General features: G+C 44.2%; 1 protein-coding gene across 2 annotated transcripts; it reads left to right on the top strand.

Annotated features, from left to right (window-relative positions):
• The first annotated feature begins 17,769 nt into the window (after positions 1 to 17,769).
• LOC119657649 lies at positions 17,770 to 18,923 on the top strand. Of its 2 annotated transcripts, XM_038064662.1 has the most exons (3): positions 17,798 to 17,918; positions 17,955 to 18,098; positions 18,528 to 18,923. In XM_038064662.1, exons 1-3 carry the CDS (start codon positions 17,813 to 17,815, stop codon positions 18,782 to 18,784), a joined length of 507 nt encoding a protein of 168 aa, XP_037920590.1. In that variant the 5' UTR covers positions 17,798 to 17,812; the 3' UTR covers positions 18,785 to 18,923. The 2 variants fall into 2 exon arrangements, with proteins under 2 accessions (XP_037920589.1, XP_037920590.1); XM_038064661.1 differs by having other exon boundaries at positions 17,770 to 18,098.
• Positions 18,924 to 21,442: the final 2,519 nt, after the last annotated feature.

Genomic DNA, 21,442 nt, shown 5'->3' with positions numbered 1-21,442 from the left:
CGCGATCTTTGTTTTTCCACAATGAAATAGTTTACACGTTGTCGTCTCAGGAACAGTGACAATGGCCAATTTTTGTCGTAAGGAGTTTGTAGATATAACTCCCATCTTCATGTTATTCAGCCCTGGGTAATCCCTTCTTGTGGCATTTGCCACCTTTTCTTTGCTAGCGAGGTAGTCCAGAACCCTTATTTTGAAGGGATACGTGGGTTCTAAGCTGGACCCTACTGTTTTCGTCCCTAGAACGGATCATTTCGCAGAACCTACTTTCCTTGATAGTATTCGACCCAAGTTGGACAAATATATCGCCTATTTAAGTTCGTGGGATAGATTTGACGTCTAATGATTTGGAATTATTGCAGATTTCTCGAAGAACTTCCGCGGAAGATCTGATCATGGTTTACCCCTTTTATTTGACGCTGATGTTGGCGTCGCGGTCGACTGCGGAGTCACTGCCGTCGCTATCAAACTTAAGTTTTTGTCGTTGTATTTTGACCTTGCCTTGACGCTACTTGGTCCGTTTGATTACTATTTCGCGGAATTTTACTTGCTACGCCTTGTGGGATGAAGGCATCGCTTTTTGCGAAGCTATAGGCTATCCTGGTAATCTATTTTTTCTCAGTTTCTCTTCGATAATCTTCCAGGAGTTTCGCTGGTATATAATGAGGTCCAGGATCCAAATCCTTTATGCCATGTCAATAGAACTTCTCTTTCCATGGTGCTCTTCCTTCTCTCACTATTAGTGTGGACATTTCTACGTTCGCTTCTTGCAAAAGAATTTGTATTAGAATCTCCCATTTTAATTACCAAGCAATGAGAGCGGTGTATTGCCGCTCCTTCTAAAAATTTCGACTATTGCCGGTTGTGTCGTCGTAACTGCTGTTGTTGCCATTGAATTATGGGTCCCCGCTTTCTTCACTAGAAAGTCGCCCTAAATGATCCCCGTGGTTATCTATGCGAGCAGGAGCGGGAATTTGACACCAATCAGGAGTCAATCTCAACTAAACCTCTGCTGCCAATATAATGATATGATAACTTTGGACGTACTTGCAGTTCCAGAGACCCAGAGTGCACATTGTGTAAGGAAAAGGGGTTGGGGATGACCGGCTCGTGGTAGAGGCAGGTGCCCGGCGTTCAAGAGGGAACTGAACCGCACCGTTAAACGAAGTTAATAAAAGATAAAAGACTCAACAGTCGCCAAACACGCGCTTTCACAAAACAGTTGAGACCCGAATGTAGAAGGCCCACCCTGTTTATCGTCGTAGTTTTTAGTTTTTAGTTTACAGGGGAAGCCGCAACTCCAAGCACTCAGGTCTTTGTTGCCATTGTACTATCCGCGGAAATCGCCTATTCATGGAGAATGCCATTCTCTAAGATTTTACCTCGGTGTAGCACATGACATGCTGCGCCATCATCTGATAATAGCCTCTAGTTTCTCCGGGATGCCCTTACTGCGCAGAGGATGCCAGATACATTCTGGAGCAGGTACAGAGAACATCCAAACTCCGCACACTATTCCAAAATAATCCATAATGTGTAATTATCGTGTTCACAACGAATACCCTTTTTTGGAATTTTAAGGATCATCTTCCTCTTCTACTCTCTGGGAAAGCTTTTGGATTCCCAGCGACAAATAACTCTGCGAGGAGACCGTAAATCCCAGCGGCTTTACTTCATTTGAGTGCATTGATGGCATAAATGATTGCTCTTCTGCTCGCATGTTGCTTGGACTGTTTATATCATCCGCAAGAGGAGGAACCTCATCGGATCTGATACGGTTAAGAACAGTAGTGCAGTGTTCTTTCCACTTCTTCAGTTGCTCGTCTGCGTGGATGAACAGTCGACTGTTAACGTCCTTCACAGGACCAACGAAAGATTTGCCAAAACATGTAAGCTCTTTCGTGATGCGATATTCATTTCTAAAATCATTGCCTTCTGTAATATCTTCCGTTACCCTGACCAGCGTAATTGCAAATACTCTCTTGTTATGGCGTACACTACGCTGAACCTTCCCCAGCAACGAAGTTCGAGTGGGTCATGTCCGCCATCACTCGCTGCGGTCAATAGAGTCTTAAAGCTCATCCGCTGATCGATTCGCTTCCGCGACTCCGTAGTCAGCCAGACCTTACGACGCCCCTTCCAGCGGTGATGGATGACCTGTGTAGTGCCCGAGCGAAGAGCATTTTTGATGGCGGCCCATTGTTCATCGGTATTCTTAGGCGGGTTACTCAGTATATTTGCTGTTCAATTAGCAATATAACTCTCCAACCTGCACCTCTCTTGTTGTGCACATACAGGAGACAGCTCCTAAATCTACTGCTAATCACGAAGTGGTCCATATGATTGCCCATACGGTTTCGGTCGGTTTGAACCCAACTGACCTTATGGCAGATTCTGTGTTCTATGCTTGAGCAACGTACTACGAATGACGAGGCGGTAGAAGTTGCAGAAATCCACGAACGTTCAACCCCATCTCGAGCAAGGTGTTGTCAGAAAGGTAGGAAACCGTCTGAAGACTAGCGATACTCTTGTTTGACCAAAATAACACAAACGGAATGTGTGTCTCTAACTGATGATGGTGAATCCTGTAAATGGTTTTTTTTTAATTCCCAGTCCGCTCGAATTTCCGCCTGCGACGTTCCGAGGCTTTTCCGAATCATTCTCCAGAAGCAGAGACTGCGCAGATTTTTCATTGAAGAAAACGTTACCGAGGTGTCTTCGTTTGGGATCTGACTTCAAATTTCTCCATTCGTCTGCATGAATCCTTTCAATTTCACCCTTCAGAGTATTTATTTATTTAACGGACAATAAACAGAGTAAACTCCAATTACTTACTCCCCTCAGGAGGAGGAGAAAGCAATAATCTTATCCTATGCCTAAAATTACTTAGAAAAGAAAAGTTTAAAGGACCAAGCTGTAGTGCATTGTAACTTCGGCAAAGTCTAGGAATCGGGGAATGGAAGTAGACTTCGAGCTTTGCGGAGGGCACGTTGAAAATGTCGGCGTTACGTGTGTTATAAGACGCAGGACGGCAGGTGATGTCGTTAGAGTCCGAGTAGTCCATCAGACCCGTTTAAGTTTAAAAAGTGTGCATAAATACAGATAGGATCCTCGCTTTTGTAGCACGAGGAGGTTTAGAAAGTGGAGGCGGGAGGAGTAGTCCACACGAGAGAAGTTTTTCTTAAAGAAGAGGGAACGGTCGATTTTACGTTGCACATTTTCAAGGGCAAGACAATTACAGTTACGGGAAGGTGACCGATCATGGAGCAGTACTCGAGGGTATTCCTCACGAGGGAATTGAAGAGAGCTAAGGAGGGTAGGATGGAGTCAAAATGAGATGATTAAAGTAGGACGAAGTATAAAGTCTGACAATTTTGTCGTTCAATTGGTGACTTCGAGTCAATGGGTGTCGAAACGAAGCTTATTGTCGAAAGTGACTCCGAGGTCACAGGTGGAATTTAGGTTTGATTAAGAGAGAGCAGGAGAAGGAAGTGAGTGACCATTAGCAGGGCACCAACGCATAAGTGTGTTTAGGTTAGATTGAAGAGAAACACAGTCCATTGGGGACAATATAGCGGAAAATAGCTTAAGGCAGACCGTTGATAAAAAGGTAAAAATAATAAAGGACCCAGAATAGATCCCTGCGGGATCCAAGAGACGGGTAAGAAGGAGTGGGATGTGCTGTCGTCAAAAGAGACGCGACAGGATCGGTTGGAAAGGTGAGAGGCAAGCCATAAAACAAGTGGTCTGGGAACGCTTAGAAACGAGTGTTTGGATACAAGTATCTTTTGATTTACGCTGTCGAAAGCCTTAGAAGTGAAACAGTATACACTTCCTGCTCTGAATGTAGACATTTAGCGACAGCAAGTTCGAGCAAGTTCAAAGCAGTGGACAGAGTAGAATCTACACTGGATGGTCCCACGTTAAAAACTGGCTCTAGCCCCATCATTGTGGTTCTAGATCTTTGGCGAGCCAATTTGTCAGCTTCCTTATTACCAGCGATATACGAGGTGCCTATCACGCACATCAGCAATGTTTCATTCAGTCGGCCAAGTTTCAGTAGCAACTAACTATGGATTACATGCAGAGTTGCATTCAGGCGGTCACATACGCCGACTGTGTCTATCTATTACTAGGAGCGATAACACAGGAGAGAGAACCCCTTCCTTGGGATACCGCTAAGACATTCGAGCGGTATGCGGATCTTTCTACACTCCAGCATGTGAAGAATCAAACCAATCAAAATCGAATCGCCGCTAATAAGACATAGTTGAAGGCACCGTCGATGTCCATGAACGCGCCTAACGCATATTTTTTTTCGCTGTGAGCTCATGGGGTGCTGCCTCCGTGGATTGCCTTTCTGGTAGGCATGTTTCCCATGGTGAAGTGGCCACTTAGGAATATGAGCCGATGTACTAGTTTTTCTAGTCCTTTTAGAAGAAAGGAAGTTAAATTGATTACTCGGAGGATTTTTGCATCGCTGTAGGCGGGTTTCCCTGGTTTGGGACACAACACGCCAGTTAATTGAATGTAAGCGTGTGTTAGGTAGGTTACCTCGTTTCTTCGTAAATGCGTTTTCATGATGATGGTTTAGTCGACCTAATGATCTTCTTTAGAGCGTTTTGAGCCTCTTTGTATCGATTCCAGGAAGCGGCTCTGTTGCCACTGCAAAATAAAGGAAGATGAGACAATCGTTTGATGAACAATATATATTCACAAGTGGGATGAATGGGGTCTCTTAAACAAGGTAAAGTTCCTGATCGCTTTTAACTCGGCAAAGGCCAATGATGACCCTTGTCCATGTCTGGATCAAGTCTACTCACATCTCCCAGGGACAGACCTAGATAACTATTAGACAACTATTAGACAAGCGGAGAAACGGGCAATGGGTTCGTTCTACACAGTATAACGCAGATCTGTTCGCGAAGCATATAGAAAGTACCTTCTAGCCCCTACACAAGCGTCCACATGCTTAACACCAGCCAGTAAAGTCGACTATTACCCAATACGCCGCATAAAACTAAATGAACTGAGGACAGAAATTAAAACAAACTGCCTCCTAACAAAGTTCCTGACTGTGAACTTATTACAGGGAGAATAGTAAAAAAATTGCCAGAAAAGGGTCTTGTCAAATTATTACAATTAATTAATGCATCTTTTAGATTAAAATGGATAGTGGCCGAAATTGGCGGAATTTCTAATGGTACCCAAACCAGGGAAGGAGTCAAATAGAATCGAATCGTATCGACCAATATTACTACTCCCTACTACATCCAGACTATTTGAAAGGCTTCTCCTTAAGAGATTGGAGCGAAAACCATTCCACAATCCAACAGGTGCACAGGATCACGAATCCAATATAAAATGCATTGGAAAAAGAGCAAGTTTTTTTCGCTTTGATATATATGAGAGCGTCTACTCAGAGTGAAATACCAAGGAACCTACTCTGAACTGAAAAAAGTTGCAGCTGGTGTACCGTAGGGCAGTGTCTTGGGCTCTACGCTGTTTCTCCTGTATGCCAATGATATTTCTTGCTATGAAAAAGCCAAAATAGCGACTTTCGCGGACGACACTGCCATTCTTACCACGGGTAAAACAATGGAAGAAGCAAAAATAAAGTTACAAATAGCTTTTGACAGGAATGAAAGCAAATCAACGTACATTAACTTCACAAACAAAAAAGAGGACCCAATTAATGTCATCATAAACGGACGAGATGTGCCACAGGCGGGTGAGATCAAATAATTAGGTATGACACTCGATATTAAGCTCAGCTGGAAAAAAACACACCCTAAGAAAGGAGGACGAGCTAAACGTCAGATACAGATAGATGTACTGACTATTGGGGTAGAATTCCCAGCTGACCATCGACAACAAGCTGGGGCTGAGCCCCCGGGTTCTTTTTTAAGAGCTAAATACTTTATCTTTTTATGATATTAAATGATATAATATTTAGCACTTAATTATATACAACATGAAATTAAATTAATATTAATTGCCGCAATAGCCAATCTCGAAGACAGAAGACTCTCTATTCTTTTCTTTGACGTCCTGCCGTCAAGTTATGGCACTCTGCTCTCCACTCCTGTGGCGAGGTCTAAACTGAGTGGAGAGCGCCGGTGACGTCATCTGTCCGCTCGCATTCGCAACATTCGAAATAAATTTCGAATGCCGCGAATCCTGCCGCGCCACATCACTCCGCCCCCAGATGAAACCGAGGGGTTTTAACGACTGAATTCGGAACTGTGTTCCCCATCAGTTCTTGAAGCGACCGTTGAACGCGCCGTTGTTTTGGGGTGCACACGCACTTCAGCCTGGACAGGGAGACCGCCTTTTTGTGTCCACCGATCTCGAGCTGGAAGAAATGTTCTCCCCGCTCGAGAATGCGGTACAGGCCGTCATATGGAGGCTGCAGCGGCTTCCGGACAGCATCCATCCTGACCAGGACGTGCGTGCACGTGTCCAGTTCCTTGGGCGCACAGGCAGGTGCAGACGAGTGTCGGGTGGGTGGTCTGGACGCACCAACCCCGACTCTGTGAGACCCGATCTCTTGTCGAAGACCGGATCGCTTGGGAGTCTTGGGTTCTCCCCGTATACCAACTCCGTGGGGCTGGCAGCAAATTCCTCTCGGCGTGTTGTACGTAGGCCGAGTAGAACGAGAGGCAAGACTTGGGTCCAGGACGGATCGTCGCGTGCTATAATAGCAGTTTTCAGCGTCCGGTGCCAACGTTCTAGCATCCCATTGGATTGCGGGTGGTATGCCGTAGCCCGCTGGCGTTTAAACCCCAAGAGTTTGCCTAACTCCGAGAAAAGGGTGGACTCAAATTGCATTCCCTGATCAGTGATGACTACTGCAAGGACGTCAAATCGAGGTATCCACTCTCGGCAGATGGCTTCAGCACAAGATTGCGCCGTAATGTCTTTCAGAGGTATTGCCTCAGGCCACCGCGTAAACCTGTCGATGATTGTGAGGCAATACCGTGCGAGTCTCGCAAAGGTCCTACTATGTCGAGGTGTATGTTGTGGAACCGCTTGGTAGAGCGGGGGAATGAGCCCACTTCTTTCCTTACATGCCTGGAGACTTTACACTTCTGGAATGCGATGCACTCTCTGGCCCAGGAATTGACATCCTTGTCCATGGAGGGCCAGAAGTATTTCTCGGTGACTAGCCGATTTGTTGTCCTGATGCCTGTATGCGCTAAGTCGTGAACCGTGTGGAACACTTCCTTGCGAAAGGTGGCCGGGATGTATGGCTGAGGTCTTTTTTCCGAGTCTTCGCAGCAGAGAGAGAGGTTCGAGCCGAAGATGGGCAACTCCCGAAATTTGTATTTGGGGTTGGATTTGAGGCTCTGAAGTGCTGCGTCATCCTCCTGCGTCTTGGAGATAGCCGAGAAGTCGAGTGAGGCGGGGATGTTAACCTCGGAGATACGAGACAAAGCGTCAGCAACTATGTTGTCCTTGCCGGACACATGCTGTATGTCTGACGGAAACTGGCTTATAAAGCTCAGATGTTGAAGCTGACGAGGCGACGCTTTGTCGGGCTTTTGTTCCAAAGCATATGAGAGAGGCTTATGGTCCGTGAACACTGTGAACGGCCTGCCTTCTAGGGAGAAACGGAAGTATTTAATGCTCAAGTACGCGGCGAGCAGTTCGCGATCGTAAGTACTGTAGTTCCGTTGAGCGGGATTCAACTGCTTAGAGAAGAAGCTCAACGGCTGCCAGATTCGATCCACGTTTTGGTGAAGAGCAGCACCTACTGCGATGTCAGAGGCATCAACAAAAACGGCTAGGGGTTCATCTTGCAGAGCAAATGCCAAGAGTGTAGCGTAGGCCAGTTGTTGACGGGATTTGTCAAACGCGCGGATAGCCTCTTCAGACTACACAATCTCTCGTGTGTCCTTAGTTTTGGGGCCAGACAGGTACGCGTTCAAAACGGACTGGTGTTGGGCCACCTTGGGCAGGAAACGACGGTAGAAGTTTAGCATGCTCAAGAACCTCCTCAACTCCTTCACAGTTTTCGGACGCGGGAAACTTGTAATCGCTTGCACCTTGCCTGGGTCGGGCTGTATTCTGTCAGGGGAAATGGAGTGGCGGAGGAATCTCACTTGTGTTTGGAGAAACTTGCATTTATCAACGTTTAGAACTAACCCGGCCTCAAGGAGACGTTGAAAAATGCACTCGAGATAGGCTAAATGCTCTGACTCTGAGGAAGAAGCGACCAAAATATCATCCAAATACACGAAACGGAAATCGAGGTTTCGGAGGACCGAGTGGATGAACCTTTGAAAGGTTTGCATCGCATTGCACAATCCGAAAGTCATCCGGGTGAACTCGAAGAGTCAAAAGGGTGTGCATATTGCCGTCTTTGGAATGTCCTCTGGAGCTACAGGGATTTGATGATAAGCCTTGGTTAAGTCCAAGGTCGAAAAGATGCGGCAATTCGCGAGGTGATGCGCAAAGTCGTGGATGAGTGGAATTGGATATCGGTTAGGAGCAGTCTGTGCATTTAGTTTTCTGTAATCCCCATATGGGCGCCATTCGCCGTTTGGCTTAGGGACCATATGCAGTAGGGAAAACCAACAGCTGTTTGAGAGCCTGCAGATACCTTGTTGAACGAGTTGTTCAAACTGTTTCCACGCAATAGCCAATCTCGAAGATAGAAGACTCTCTATTCTTTTCTTTGACGTCCTGCCGTCAAGTCATGGCACTCTGCTCTCCACTCCTGGTCTAAACTGAGTGGAGAACGTCCTTCGTCGAAATAAATTTCGAATGCCGCGAATCCTGACGCGCCACACTTTCATAACGAGAATTTGCATGGGAACGTGAAAGACTTCTTTCATTAAGGACCAAGCAATTAAGCATAGCCAGAATAATGAAGTACGAAAATTGATTGATATTGCTGTTATAGTGAGACGACTGAAAAAAGTAATGCCAAACGACTTAAAAAAGGATGTCTAAAGATATACGCTGCTAAGTGAAACTAACCATAGTGCTGGGGTGGATCACAGGGTCTTCTCCCAATAAAAACAAAATCTAAATATGCAAAGAAAGCTGCTGGATGGGGAGATCTCAGTCGTAGCTTGTCGGAAGGTGGTTTTAGCGGGTAAAAATCCTACACTCTCAAGGGTCGTGAACCTTGAGGTTAGTCTTTTGAAGATTTCCACCTGTAAAAAAAAGTGTTTAGAAGTAAAAGATCATGGATGACCGCAAAATCGATCGATCGAGGCATGAATGACGACGGCATTGCGTGGTAATTATTCAATTCATATTTTTTTAGGAGTCGCTGTGATTGGCATATAAATCATTAGTCAACACCCCATCGAGGAACATTGAACCCTACAACCAACAGGCTTCTAAGTCCTTTTAACATAATTCGATGTAGCGCTTCCTTGCTTTTCGCTGTCTGACTTGAACCCTAGAAGGTGTAGGTCTAGAAAGTCCAGCTTCTTCTCTTCTGTGGACAGCAAGTCTACTTCCCTGCCCGGTTCTACGCTTCAGTCTCCGCGATTCTTTCGGGAATCTCTGGAGTTTCATACCCGATATATTCTGCGAAGTATCCGTGGAAGTGCACAGGAATGCTGATAAATCCGTAGTTGATGAGGCAATTACGCCGGTTAATTGCTTCCAGGGATCCATAGTCTTCCCCTATCCGATACACTTTAAGCTAGTGGGATAATGCAGAGAGAGGCCTAACGGTCTAGGTGGGGTCACACTTTTCACAGTTCCGTTCGGTGGCACAGTCTTTATACTGCTGACGACAGTGAAAGGGGGAATATATTCGCACTACTTTACAGCCACTGACTTCAGATGGGAAAGGCTCCCCACCTGTGTTCAGTCAAGGTGGATCTAGTGGATCACCAGTAGAATCAAGAATTAGACTATTCCTGTCAAGATACACGAACGCTTCGGGAGGAATGAAGCCTGTCGTGAGATTTTTTTTAAAATACTCATCATTTCGATAGAACGGCTGCGAAACCCAGTCTGACGATAACTGTGTCGATTCTCGGAACAGCAGCAGTTGCATACATCACTTCATTAGTTACATAGCACTCACAGTTTGACGAAGCAGTCCTATTAAGCCCCGTGCAAGCACTCGACATTTCCTTTCAAAGATCCTTATTTTCTCCATTTGGCCAGCACTCAAATTGAACCAGATAGCACACCCGTAGGTGAGCACCGGTCTAACTAAAGTAAGATAGCGAATACTCTTAACCTTCCGGCTAAGATGTGAAGCATAAAAGAGTGTTCGAAGAGACATGAATACCTTGCGAGCGCTTTCTAGCGCGACTTTAACGTGCTCGTTGAATTGGAGACGCTCATCAAGACGCACACCCAGGAATCTAACACACTTCTTATGAGGAATGCGCTCAGAACTATTCTCGTTCGTTACAATGTGGAAATCTCTCCAATTCCTTTTCAAGTTCCAACTGGCGTACGTCAAGGGATTTCGAAACAGATTCGTTTCACAATTTCGCGCATTGATTTTCATCCGCCAACTGTTCGTGAAGAACTTAATATCATTGAACATTTTCTGAAGTTCAACTTGCACCTCAGTTACCTTCTTGTGTGCCGTGTTGGCTATCAGATCGTCACCAAAGACAACCAACGATCACTTAGAATATTTATTAAACTCGAAAGAGTTGAGTAATTCGCCGGCAAATACCGCAAAAAGTGTAGGCGCAGTCACTGTCCCTTCCTGTAATCCATTCAGAACATGAAATTCTCTGCTAGTAGTGAGATTTCCGTCCGTAATTAAAAAGCACTTGTTATACAGCATACTACACATCATCGCTACGAGGTGGCTGGGAAACTCATCCTTCAGAAGCCTGAAAATCAGTCCATCCAACCAGACGGTATTAAAGGCCTTCTCCACGTCTGTAAGGCAAGCACCTACGCACTCACCATTGTTAATCCGCCAGCAAATATCAGACGTTACCTTCGTTATTGCATGTATTGTCGAATGTCCAGATCGAAATCCGAATTGCGCATTCGGCAATGATTTCTTCTTCTTGATATGCCCGTTCAAGGCTTTCAATACCAAAACCTCAAACACCTTGCTGATGTTAGGCAGCAATGCCTGAGGACCACGTTGGGAATGCCATTCATACCGGATAATCTCTTATTGTTTACCCTTCTAAATATGGAGGTTAACTCCACACAAAGTAATGAAGCAGATTATCACCCGCAACTGCAACGCAGAGCTAAACTGAAGAATTGTGGTGCCGTTCAGGCTATATTTGAAATTGTGGACATCTCTCTCTACAATTTCTGAAAGTCACGTTGGCTCTAAGTCCATTCTGGGCCAATGCACCGATTCCAAGTGCTCCCGTATAAGTTTGAGTTTCAGAGCATCATCCATCAAGATGTAATTGCCTTGCCCATCAGCAGTTACACTATTGGTGTCTATACCTGAGTCAATAAGGTGTTGTATCTATCTGCGACTGACTTTACTTCTCGGCACAGTTACTCGTGACTTCTTCCGGAATAACGTATTTATCTTTGTAAACATGGAATCTGAATCGCTTGGTGAAATAATCTCTAACTTCTCCCGCCATTGGGAATTCACTTCATTTACGTAATATTGACGGATAAGATCCCGCGCGATCTTTAGAAGTGATTTGAACTCAACCAACATGGGATGATGATAGTCCCCATATCTCCGATAGATTTTGTTGACGCGAGTGAGCAGAAGGCTTTCCACAACGGTTGAAAAACGTTTCATGGCTGCAGTTTCATATCCTTCCATATTATTGCGAGGTTTAATCTTAGGGACGACTTGTTCAATTGTATCCAGTTCTCCGGGTTGAGAAAATACTGAAGTATTTCCTCGTTGCTCAAGTTCCTGTCACCTGGGGCAATCGTCCCATCGTTTTCCCCATCAAGAGGTGGGCATTCCTCTCGATATCCCCGAATAAACCTCTCTTGGAATTTCTTCCAATCTGTGTGTTTAAAGTACGGCCTTCGTCCATCAAACAGAACTTCAATAAGAATAGCGTTATGGTCGCTATCATAAGGAAGAGTCTGTAGTTTCCGTTGAGGATTCCTAAAATTAAAGTTCAAGCGCGCGTCCGCAATGCACAAATCCAGATGGGAATTTGCCCTGGGCCAGGTTGGACTCTCTGACCCATATAATTCGCATTTATACTCTATCTGGTATTGCTCTATCCAAGATTTGAGGAATAACCCTCTGGGATTGTTTGTGGCGTTTAGCCACGAGGTATCCTTAACATTCAAGTCGCCAGCTATAATAAAACAACTATGAAGCCTGTTCAATTCGAGTACCGTAAACGGAGAATGGAATTCCTCCTTGAACTTGGCTCGGTTGTTTCCCACTGAATAGACTGACAGAAGGTATAAATTCCCTCCTCTAGGCAGTGAAAACAGAATACAAGAGACTTCGATACATTCAAAGGTTTCAAATTCGAAGGATTCCTACGATGGAATTCACATTAATCGCGATGATCCGGAGACCGTCCAGTAGTACCGCTGTGACTGCAGACTTAGCAGCGGGCATGCTGTTTGTGTAAATATTCTGTTATACTGTTTATTCTTGTATTGTGTACGTGTAGCATATGTTAAAGTGTTTTCACATATGGTTAATATTTTATTGTGGATGGTGTTCATTCCGCCACTTGCATTTTATTGAGTCTTCTTAGCTCCCCCTTGTCGAATTATTTCTGCAATAGGATCCCCGAGACGATTGGTGCCGAAGGGACGGTACCGTTCAACAACGCTGATACCTTCGCCCTTTGGGCCGATTTTGACACCTACTGCCTTATGACCTTAACATTGCGGTATGCAGGACCTCCATGGTACGAAGCCGGATGCCCTCCGCGTCCACAGTTGACACAGAGAGTTTTTTCCTTGCTCTCTGCTGCAGTCAGCGAACATTCGGCTAGGGTATGGCCTTTCCCGTACTTTACACATCGTAAGCTCATTCGACAGTTCACTGGCGAGTGACCATAGCGCTGGCATCTTCGGCACTGGACTATTTCGCCCCTCAGCAGGTGCTCAAAACGAATGGCCTGGTAATTAAGCGAGCTGATGCCGATCAGATCATTTCTCCGACTCTCCGGACTTATCTGCACGAGGAAATTCGGCAAGATTCGTTTTTCCAAAACGAATAAAGCATGACACTGAGAGGAAGTTGACCTCAGCTCCCGTCTCCCGGGGCATCCGCATTTTGAGCACCTCATCGGGTTCCTCCTCCGCATCCAAGCCTTTCAGAAGGAAGGTTTGCACCTTCTCTTCCTTTGGAGTGTAGGTGAAGTGAGGAGCCTTTACTCGCTCGAGGACCTCCCGTGCTTTCTTGTAATCTGCTATTTCGTTACATTTGACATGGACTCTCTCGGCCCGCGTCTCTTTAATAACAAAATTCGAGAGCCCCACGCTTCCATGAAGTAGAATGGCTAAATCTCTACCACCTAATTCATAAACATTAATGGGGGGCACCCTTTCTCCCTTTTCTTTATTTTGGGTGCTATTTGTATTCCCGGTCGGACAATTTTTTAAATTTTCAATCGTACTTGTATTATTTTTTACATTAATTAACATTTTTTCTTCAATTTTGTTTTTCTTTTTTAATTTTTTAGAAATATAGAGAAAAATATCACCCAATTTTCCCACTTTACTACTACAACTTGCCTGAGACATTTCCATCGCCACCGTTGTCGCTGTCTCTGGTATCGTCAGCTTGATTGTTTTCTATGTCCTCCATACAGACGGATTCGCTACCGAAAACTTGTTCGCCCTTAAGGCAGCCCGGCTCTTCCATGGCTGCAGAAGTAGTCGTAGAAAGTTTCACTTTTTTCCTGGCTACCTTTGGAGACGGCGAGTCCACCTTCCCAGCCATTAGCTGCCCCGTAAGCTTTCCATTTTCCTTGATCAATAATGTAATTTTTCAGATTTTCGAGTGTCTTCGCCAACTCGCCATTTCTTGTTTCAAGATTGGCTATCCTTGGCTCTTTTCAAGTCTGGATCCTCCTCGTTATGGACTCCACGACCGATCCGAGTGCCCCTAAGCTTTATGGTGGGGGGCCGGTCTGGTCCGCTACCCGTCGGCGGCTCGTCGCTCATTCCTGTCAACAACACACGCCAAAAAAACGAATTTTTTCTCAAATTTTTTTTGGGGAAAAAGTAACTTAGAAACAAATCAGAAGTAAATTAGTTTCAATTAAGTTTTAAATTAAATTTTATTAATTAAGTAATATAAATGTCTTTTTATATTATTGATTGAAAAGTTAATTTAATTTCAACTTTAAATCTGGGTCGTTACATTTTGCCCCCTTGTCTTTCCACAACAGTTGCTACCATGAAAACGTCTACTCCTTTTAGCTGCCTTTTTCGTCAAGGGGAGGATACTTTGAGTGTTGGTAGTCAAAGGGTAGTATAGGTCCCAGGGCGAAACGTGGATTGGTACCCACAATGGAGCATAAAACCTGGGCAACGCCTGCTGAACCAACACCAACAGCTCTACTACCAAACCCTATCTCCACCTCCACGTGGTGACTGCTGGGAGCTCTTTCTTAACGAAAAGCTGCAGACGGAGAAGGATGAAGGCGAGTCTCCCGTGACTAAAAACGAGACAAATTGTACCAACTGTTCCTCCAGGTTGGGGGTTGGGTAGGGCTGACAACCCTACAAGGAAAACAACTTGTTACGAAGTCACAACAGGAGCCCCGGACTGGACGGATTTTACAACGACTGATAAGCAGCTAGCCGATATCCTGTTCCAATATAGGGCTGATATGACAGCGTTACAAGAAATGCGATGGACAGGGACCAGTTTCCTGGAGAAGAGCCGCTACACCATATACTATAGTGGCCATCCAGTAAACCATGTGCTCGGAGTAGGTTTCTTAGTCAGCCAAAAAATGAAACCTTCTGTTATCGGCTTTGAAAACATAAGCGAATAGCTATGCACTCTGCGCCTCATTAACGTTCACGCCCCTACAGATGAGACTGCAGATCCCGAGAAGGATACTTCTACGAGGCAGTAGAACGAACCCTCGAAGCCTGTCCCAGATATGATATCAAAATCACACTTGGGGATTTTAACAGCCAAGTAGGGATACGTTGGCTCCCACAGCTTACATCAAAATACAAATGATAACGGACTGCGGATCATTCAATTTGCAGTGTCACACGAAATGGTTGTTCGAAGTACCTGGTTTGCGCAGAAAGCGGTCCACAAATATACGTGGGCCTCTCCAGACGGGACCAATTTGAATCAAATTGACCACGTATTGATCGAACGCCGCCACCTCTCAGCCTTGATAGATGTCAGAACATATGGGGGGGCCAATATTGACTCGAATCACCTAAAATCCCCTCTGACAATCAGGTGAGAGTTAACACTGAAGCCATCCACAACACAGCCCTTCGCAACACCTATAAGAGGGAAATGGATGCCGCAATAACCGCAGTCAACAGAGGACCTGGAGACGAAGCATCTACAAATGATCTTCGCAACCACCTGAAGAACGTTATCATGGATACGGCCACAAACAGACCTGGACCCGCCACAAAAGGAGTCGGAACAGCTGGTTTGACGATGAATGTAAGCTAGCAACGGAACGGAAGAATGCCGCATACCGAGTAACGTTGCATTCTCAAAGAACGTGGGCACGCACAGAGACTTATCACGAACTCCGTCGAGCGGAGAAACGACTTCACAGACGGAAAAAGGAGAGAACCAAAAAGTCTGTGCGCTAGAAAAATACAGAGAGCAACCGCACCAGTCACGCAAGTTTTACCAACAAGTCAGCAGGATGAAGCCTTATACACCTCGATGCTCATCCTGCCGAGGCAAAAGGGAAATCTGATTTCAGACAGAGTGGGCATATTGGAGCGATGGGTTGAGTACTTTGATGAGCTACTCAACAACCAGAAGATCGGCGAGTTCGTGCAATTCATCGGCAAAAAAATCATAAGTTGCCAGGGGCCGATGGAATTACAGCCGAATTGGTTAAATATAGAGGCGACCAATTACACCAAGTGGTTCATCAACTTGTGCTCAAGGTTTGGGACAGCGAATCAATGCCTGACGATTGGCAACGAGGCATTATCTGTCTCATACATAAAAAGGGAGATATCACACACTACAGCAATTATAGAGGTATCACGTTGCTGAGTACCATCTATAAGATATTCTCCATTATCTTGCTAGGTCGGATAGCCCCATACGCCCAGAACATCATTGGCTCATACCAAAGAGGCTTCACTCCTGGCAAATCAGCAACAGATCAGATTTTCTCTGTGCGGCAAGCGATGGAAAAACTGTTGGAATATGGACAACAGTTGCACCATCTGTTCATCAACTTTAAAGCCGCCTATGATAGCATAGCCAGGTAAAACTGTACACGGCCATGAGAGAATTCGGTATCCCGATGAAATTAATAAGACTGACTAGGCTGACGCTGACCAATGTGCGAGTCCAGATGAAAACAGCAGGATCATTCTCAAGACCATTCGACATCAACAACGGTCTACGACCAGGGGATACCCTATCATGCGTCCTCTTTAACCTGGCCCTCGAGAAAGTGATCCGTGATGCTGAGGTAAATGCAAGAGGTACGATCCTCTTCAAGTCCACCCAACTACTGGCCTATGCTGACGATATCGACATCATGCGAAGAACCACCCGAGACGTACAAACTGCCTTCATCCAGATCGAGCAGGCAGTAATTGGCGCGAGATCTTGGGCTGCACATCAATGAAGGCACGACAAAATATATGGTGGCAACGTCAACCCCGAAGACGAATCAACCAACAACATCAAACCGCACTGGTCAAACACGAAGAAGAATAAGGATAGGAGAATACAACTCTTGGCCGCGTTCGAGAAAAGAATCCTCCGAAGAATTTTTGGCCCCCTACATGAGGATGGACGATTCCGTAGCCTACACAATAACGAAATCTATGAAATCTATGTGGATAAAATCCGGCTCAATAGGATACGGTGGGTGGGTCACTTAATCCGTATGGATGAGGATGATCCCACCTGGAAAGTCTATAAGGGCAATATCTATGGTAGAAAAAGAAGACGAGGCAGACCCTGCCTAAGATGGAGCGATAGTGTAGGCCAGGACGCCAGACAGCTTTTAGGGATATCGAATTGGTGGACCTCGGCGCAAAACCGGGATGTCTGGATTTCCTTATTAAGGCAGGCCTAGATCGGATACCGGTTGTTGCGCCGTTGACGATGATGATGACTAGCTAAATCCTCTTATATTTCTAAAAAAAAGCGCCATATTTCCTTGCAGTATAGTTCATAGTTCAGGACATGATAATGAAGACTTAGCCCTAGTGATTCACAAATTTTCATTACAAAGGCAACCATTGTACTTTTGTAAGATCCTTGTGGCTTACAATCATGCAATTAGGACCTTACGTCTCACACTTCGGATTTTATCTACAGGACAATGTCAGCGTTACTCATGCACCGAATTAATGATCACTCTGAAAGGTCTCATAGATGAATGACTTACAAAACCTATTTCTCAGTCGCTTTCCATATATCCAATAAATCCCCTTGAACGGAAGGTACACGATGTTGATTCAGATAATTCTTAGCCCCAACCAAAGGCATGGCAAAATAGAAATGGGCGGGTTGATAAAGAGTGGTTATAACAACGCCCCCATCAAATGAAGGTATACGCTTCCGCAAAACCGCGCCTTATCGATTTCAATGACGACTTTATCGAATGTAATCAGTAGAGGGGGTAATATTTGGGACGCTCGCTTTCAGTATATATAGACTGCATTTATTCGCCATCACTAACTTCAATCAAGTTCCCTTCGTAGTTGCGCCAAAATGATTCGTTTTGTCACAGCCGTTGCAGTTTTCATCGCCTTGCTAGCTGTTGCCGCTTGCTCCCCAGCAGATGATAACTCAACCGTTACTGATAACAATGCAACAGTTGCGAATAATACCGTTACTGATAACAATGCAACAGTTGCGAATAATACCGTTACTGATAACAATGCAACAATTGCGAATAATACCCCAGCAGAGTTGTCACTAGACTCGGCATTAGATTCGTCAGAGATTCTCTTGCACAGCGTCAAATTCAAAAAAACATTTGGATCAAAAGGGTGCGGTAAGTAATATGAATTCTGCATTATTAAACTCTTGTTTGCGAATAGGGATTAAAACCGTAATTGGTAAGTTGGAGGGATGATTTTCATTGGAGATTAACATGCAATAAAGGTAAAAACAGATTATCCTTAAAATTGTACTTTTTGTGATTTCCGTGTATATATTTTTCAAAATGGAGACTTATTTGACTTATTTATGTATCTATGATTTCAAACTGTTACGATTTGCACCCTCGTATGCTACCTGTAATGTCTACATATGTTCTATGTAAGTTAGTTAAGGGAATTTCATTGCACTTTAGCAGAAATACGGGGCCCTCCTTAAGGATTAGGGGGTAGCCCTACGCATCCACCAAGTTCAATAAGCAATCAAAGAGAAGATGAAAAAAATACTAGATTTTCCTAATTTAATTGATTTGATTACTTTCCAGGTAAACGTTATGTAGACCAACGGAGAGTTGAGCATTTTTCTAATGGTGAGGAGAGCGTTTATCTCACGCTTCACTACCCCATAGAGGCTAAGACGATTCCTCCTTTAACGTATGCTGAAGTTTATTGCTGGCAAAATTCTAAATGCAACCACATAGAAGAAATCAAGTTTAACCGAGAAGAAATTAAAATTCATGTTGAAGCCTGGAGGACAAAATTTCTGAAATGTAAACTAAAAGTCTACACTTCTTGCGTATAACTGAAGGACGGATTATATTATGAATATATATATTGTGAATTTTTTTAGTCCAACAAACTTGTTTATTTCCATCTTTTTGAAAGGTTTTATGTGAAATAATTGAATTGAATTGGAAGTAATAAAATGGATTTATTCTCAGCCTGTCTTTGTTTCTTTTTTGTGCATCGTTGAAAGCTGAAAAAGTTCAAAACCGACTCCAGGCTCCTGAAAAACAGTGATATTATTACTCACTTAAACCGCCTCCTTCTCCTTCCAGTCTCCCCATAGGTTCTAGCCTAAATGTGGGTTATGTATCATAATTAAATATTAAACAAGTCAGAAAACCGGAAGCTTGACACTTCAGGTATAAAAGGTTTTGTGTTTCCCTATGTGAGGAGCATGACGTAGTTCTCCATTGGCTTATAGCATTGACCCGAGATATTGAAATCGCTCAGTTCTGGGCAGGCTACTGCCATTGCCAGAATTGAGCGATTTAAATATCTCGAGTCAACGCTATCAGCCAATGGAGAACTGCGTAATGAAATTGTTTCACGCATTAACACAACCTGGATGAAGTGGCATGCTCCAACTGGTGTTCTTTGTGATCGACGTATCAGCGCACGTCCGATATTTAAAATTTACTGCAATGTCGTCCGTCTGCCGCTCTCTATAGTTCTGAGTGTTGGCCGACTATAAAGGACAATGAACGACGTCTTGCGGCAATGGGGACGAAGATGTTGCATTGCACTGGTGGCGTGACACGTTTTAATTACGTCTGAAATGAGAATATCCGCGATCGATATGGGTTTGCACCGATCGTGGCAAAACTGCAAGAGAGGCGTTTTCGATGATGTGGTCACGTAATTCACGCTAACGAGAATTCAACAACCAGTATTGGTCAGAACATCGAAAGCAATGGTAAGCAACCAAAAAGCCGGCCAAAACAATGGTGGCTTGATACGCTGGATGGGGATTTAAAGGTCTCGAGATTACATCCTGATCAGGCATTTGATAAAATAAAATGACGAAACCGATCACGACGAACCGACCCAACTTGTGAACTGAAGGCTGAAGAAAAAGAAAGAGATGTGAGAGATTCCATTGACCTCTATTTTCTAGAAATCGATTTAAATAAATCATTTGATGGAAAGCCCTGTATTGATAATAATCAACCTCATACGCTTCACATTCTGAGTTTAATATTATTAGCAAATGTCAAGAATTTAACCAACATCAAATATAAACAAGTCGGGAAACCGGAAGCTGGGTGCTTCAGGTATGAAAGGTTTTGTTTGTTTCTTGTGTGAGTATATTTGAGTGTAGAACTATCCCATTTGTACGTAGCCCGTTAAGAATATGCATTTAGCATATCAGATTTAGTACTTCGGGTTGTAAATTTACACGGTAAGGCAACTTTGAGCTACTGTAACTTTGTTACTAATAGTATGATTTCGATCAAACTTAGAGATAATATGCTTCATATTATATTTTATACTATTACCAACTATTATAACTCTGACATAAACTTAAGGGGGGTTTACTCAATTTTCCCAAAAATATGGTAATATACTATTATTAACTTAATTTGAACAGGTATCGAGGTATTTTGAGGCCTGGGTACCGTATAGAGGCAGCTTCACGATTTTTTCAGATTATTCGGTTGGGTAGTTTCTGAGAATGGCTCCGTTAAAGAAATCATCACTTTGCACCCCTCTCACTCCCCGCCTTTTTAACAAATCTCAAAACTAAACTAAAACTAAAACTAAAACCCCTAAATCTCAACGTAGGAGGATATTACTCACTGCATGTCTGGGGTTCCACAGTTCCCACCTTCTCCCCGAATTTCGTGTCAATGGGTATAGCTGTTTCTGAGAAAAGTGCCTGTGACAGACAGACAGACACATTGCGAAAGCCTATACTAGCTCACAAGACAGATCTAGTCTGTGCCGCAAGTGCGGAGAGCAAGGCCATTTTGCGAAGGATTGCAACGGAAAGCCCAAATGCGTGTTCTGTGAAATTTGAAATGAAAAATAGCGACACCGCCCCCATTGCAGGAAGCAGTAAATGCCCAGTATTCAGAAAGGCGTTCATAAATAAGTACAAATGAAGTTTATGCAACTAAATCTGAACCACTGTCGAGCAGCCCAAGACCTGCTCTCCCAGAGCGGGTTTGAAAATATTGTCGACGTAGCTATTGTATGCGAACAATATGAAAATCTTGTGAAAATCTTGAAGATGTAAAAAAACATCCAGAGAACGGATTTACACGTGCCAAGATAGGAGGTATATATAGTTGTTACGCAGCCCCCTCACGCTGGAGGAATTCACTTTGTTGCTTGAGAAACTATCTTTTGATGCCAGGCGCTATAATCCCAAAATAATTGCCAGTGATTTCAACTCATGGGCAGAAGAATGGGGAAGCAGAAAGACAAATGCAAAGGGGCAAATACTGCTGGAGACATTCTCGCGTCTAAATGTCGTACTTGCGAACTCTGGGGGAGTCAACACATACCAGAGGGGAGAATTACAATCGGTAGTAGACCTCACTTTCGTCAGTGACACCCTTATCAAAGACTTGCAGTGGCATGTTAGCGAAGAGTACACACACAGCGATCATCAGGCTACTGTCTTCCAAACCTCGCATAGGAATTATATGAAGCCACCAAAAAGAATAACGAT

Source organism: Hermetia illucens, chromosome 5, assembly GCF_905115235.1.
Source record: "Hermetia illucens chromosome 5, iHerIll2.2.curated.20191125, whole genome shotgun sequence".
NCBI classification, from domain to species: Eukaryota; Metazoa; Arthropoda; class Insecta; order Diptera; family Stratiomyidae; genus Hermetia; species Hermetia illucens.
The sequence above is the reverse complement of the archived record's forward strand: the minus strand, read 5'-3'. Positions and strand labels throughout refer to the sequence as shown.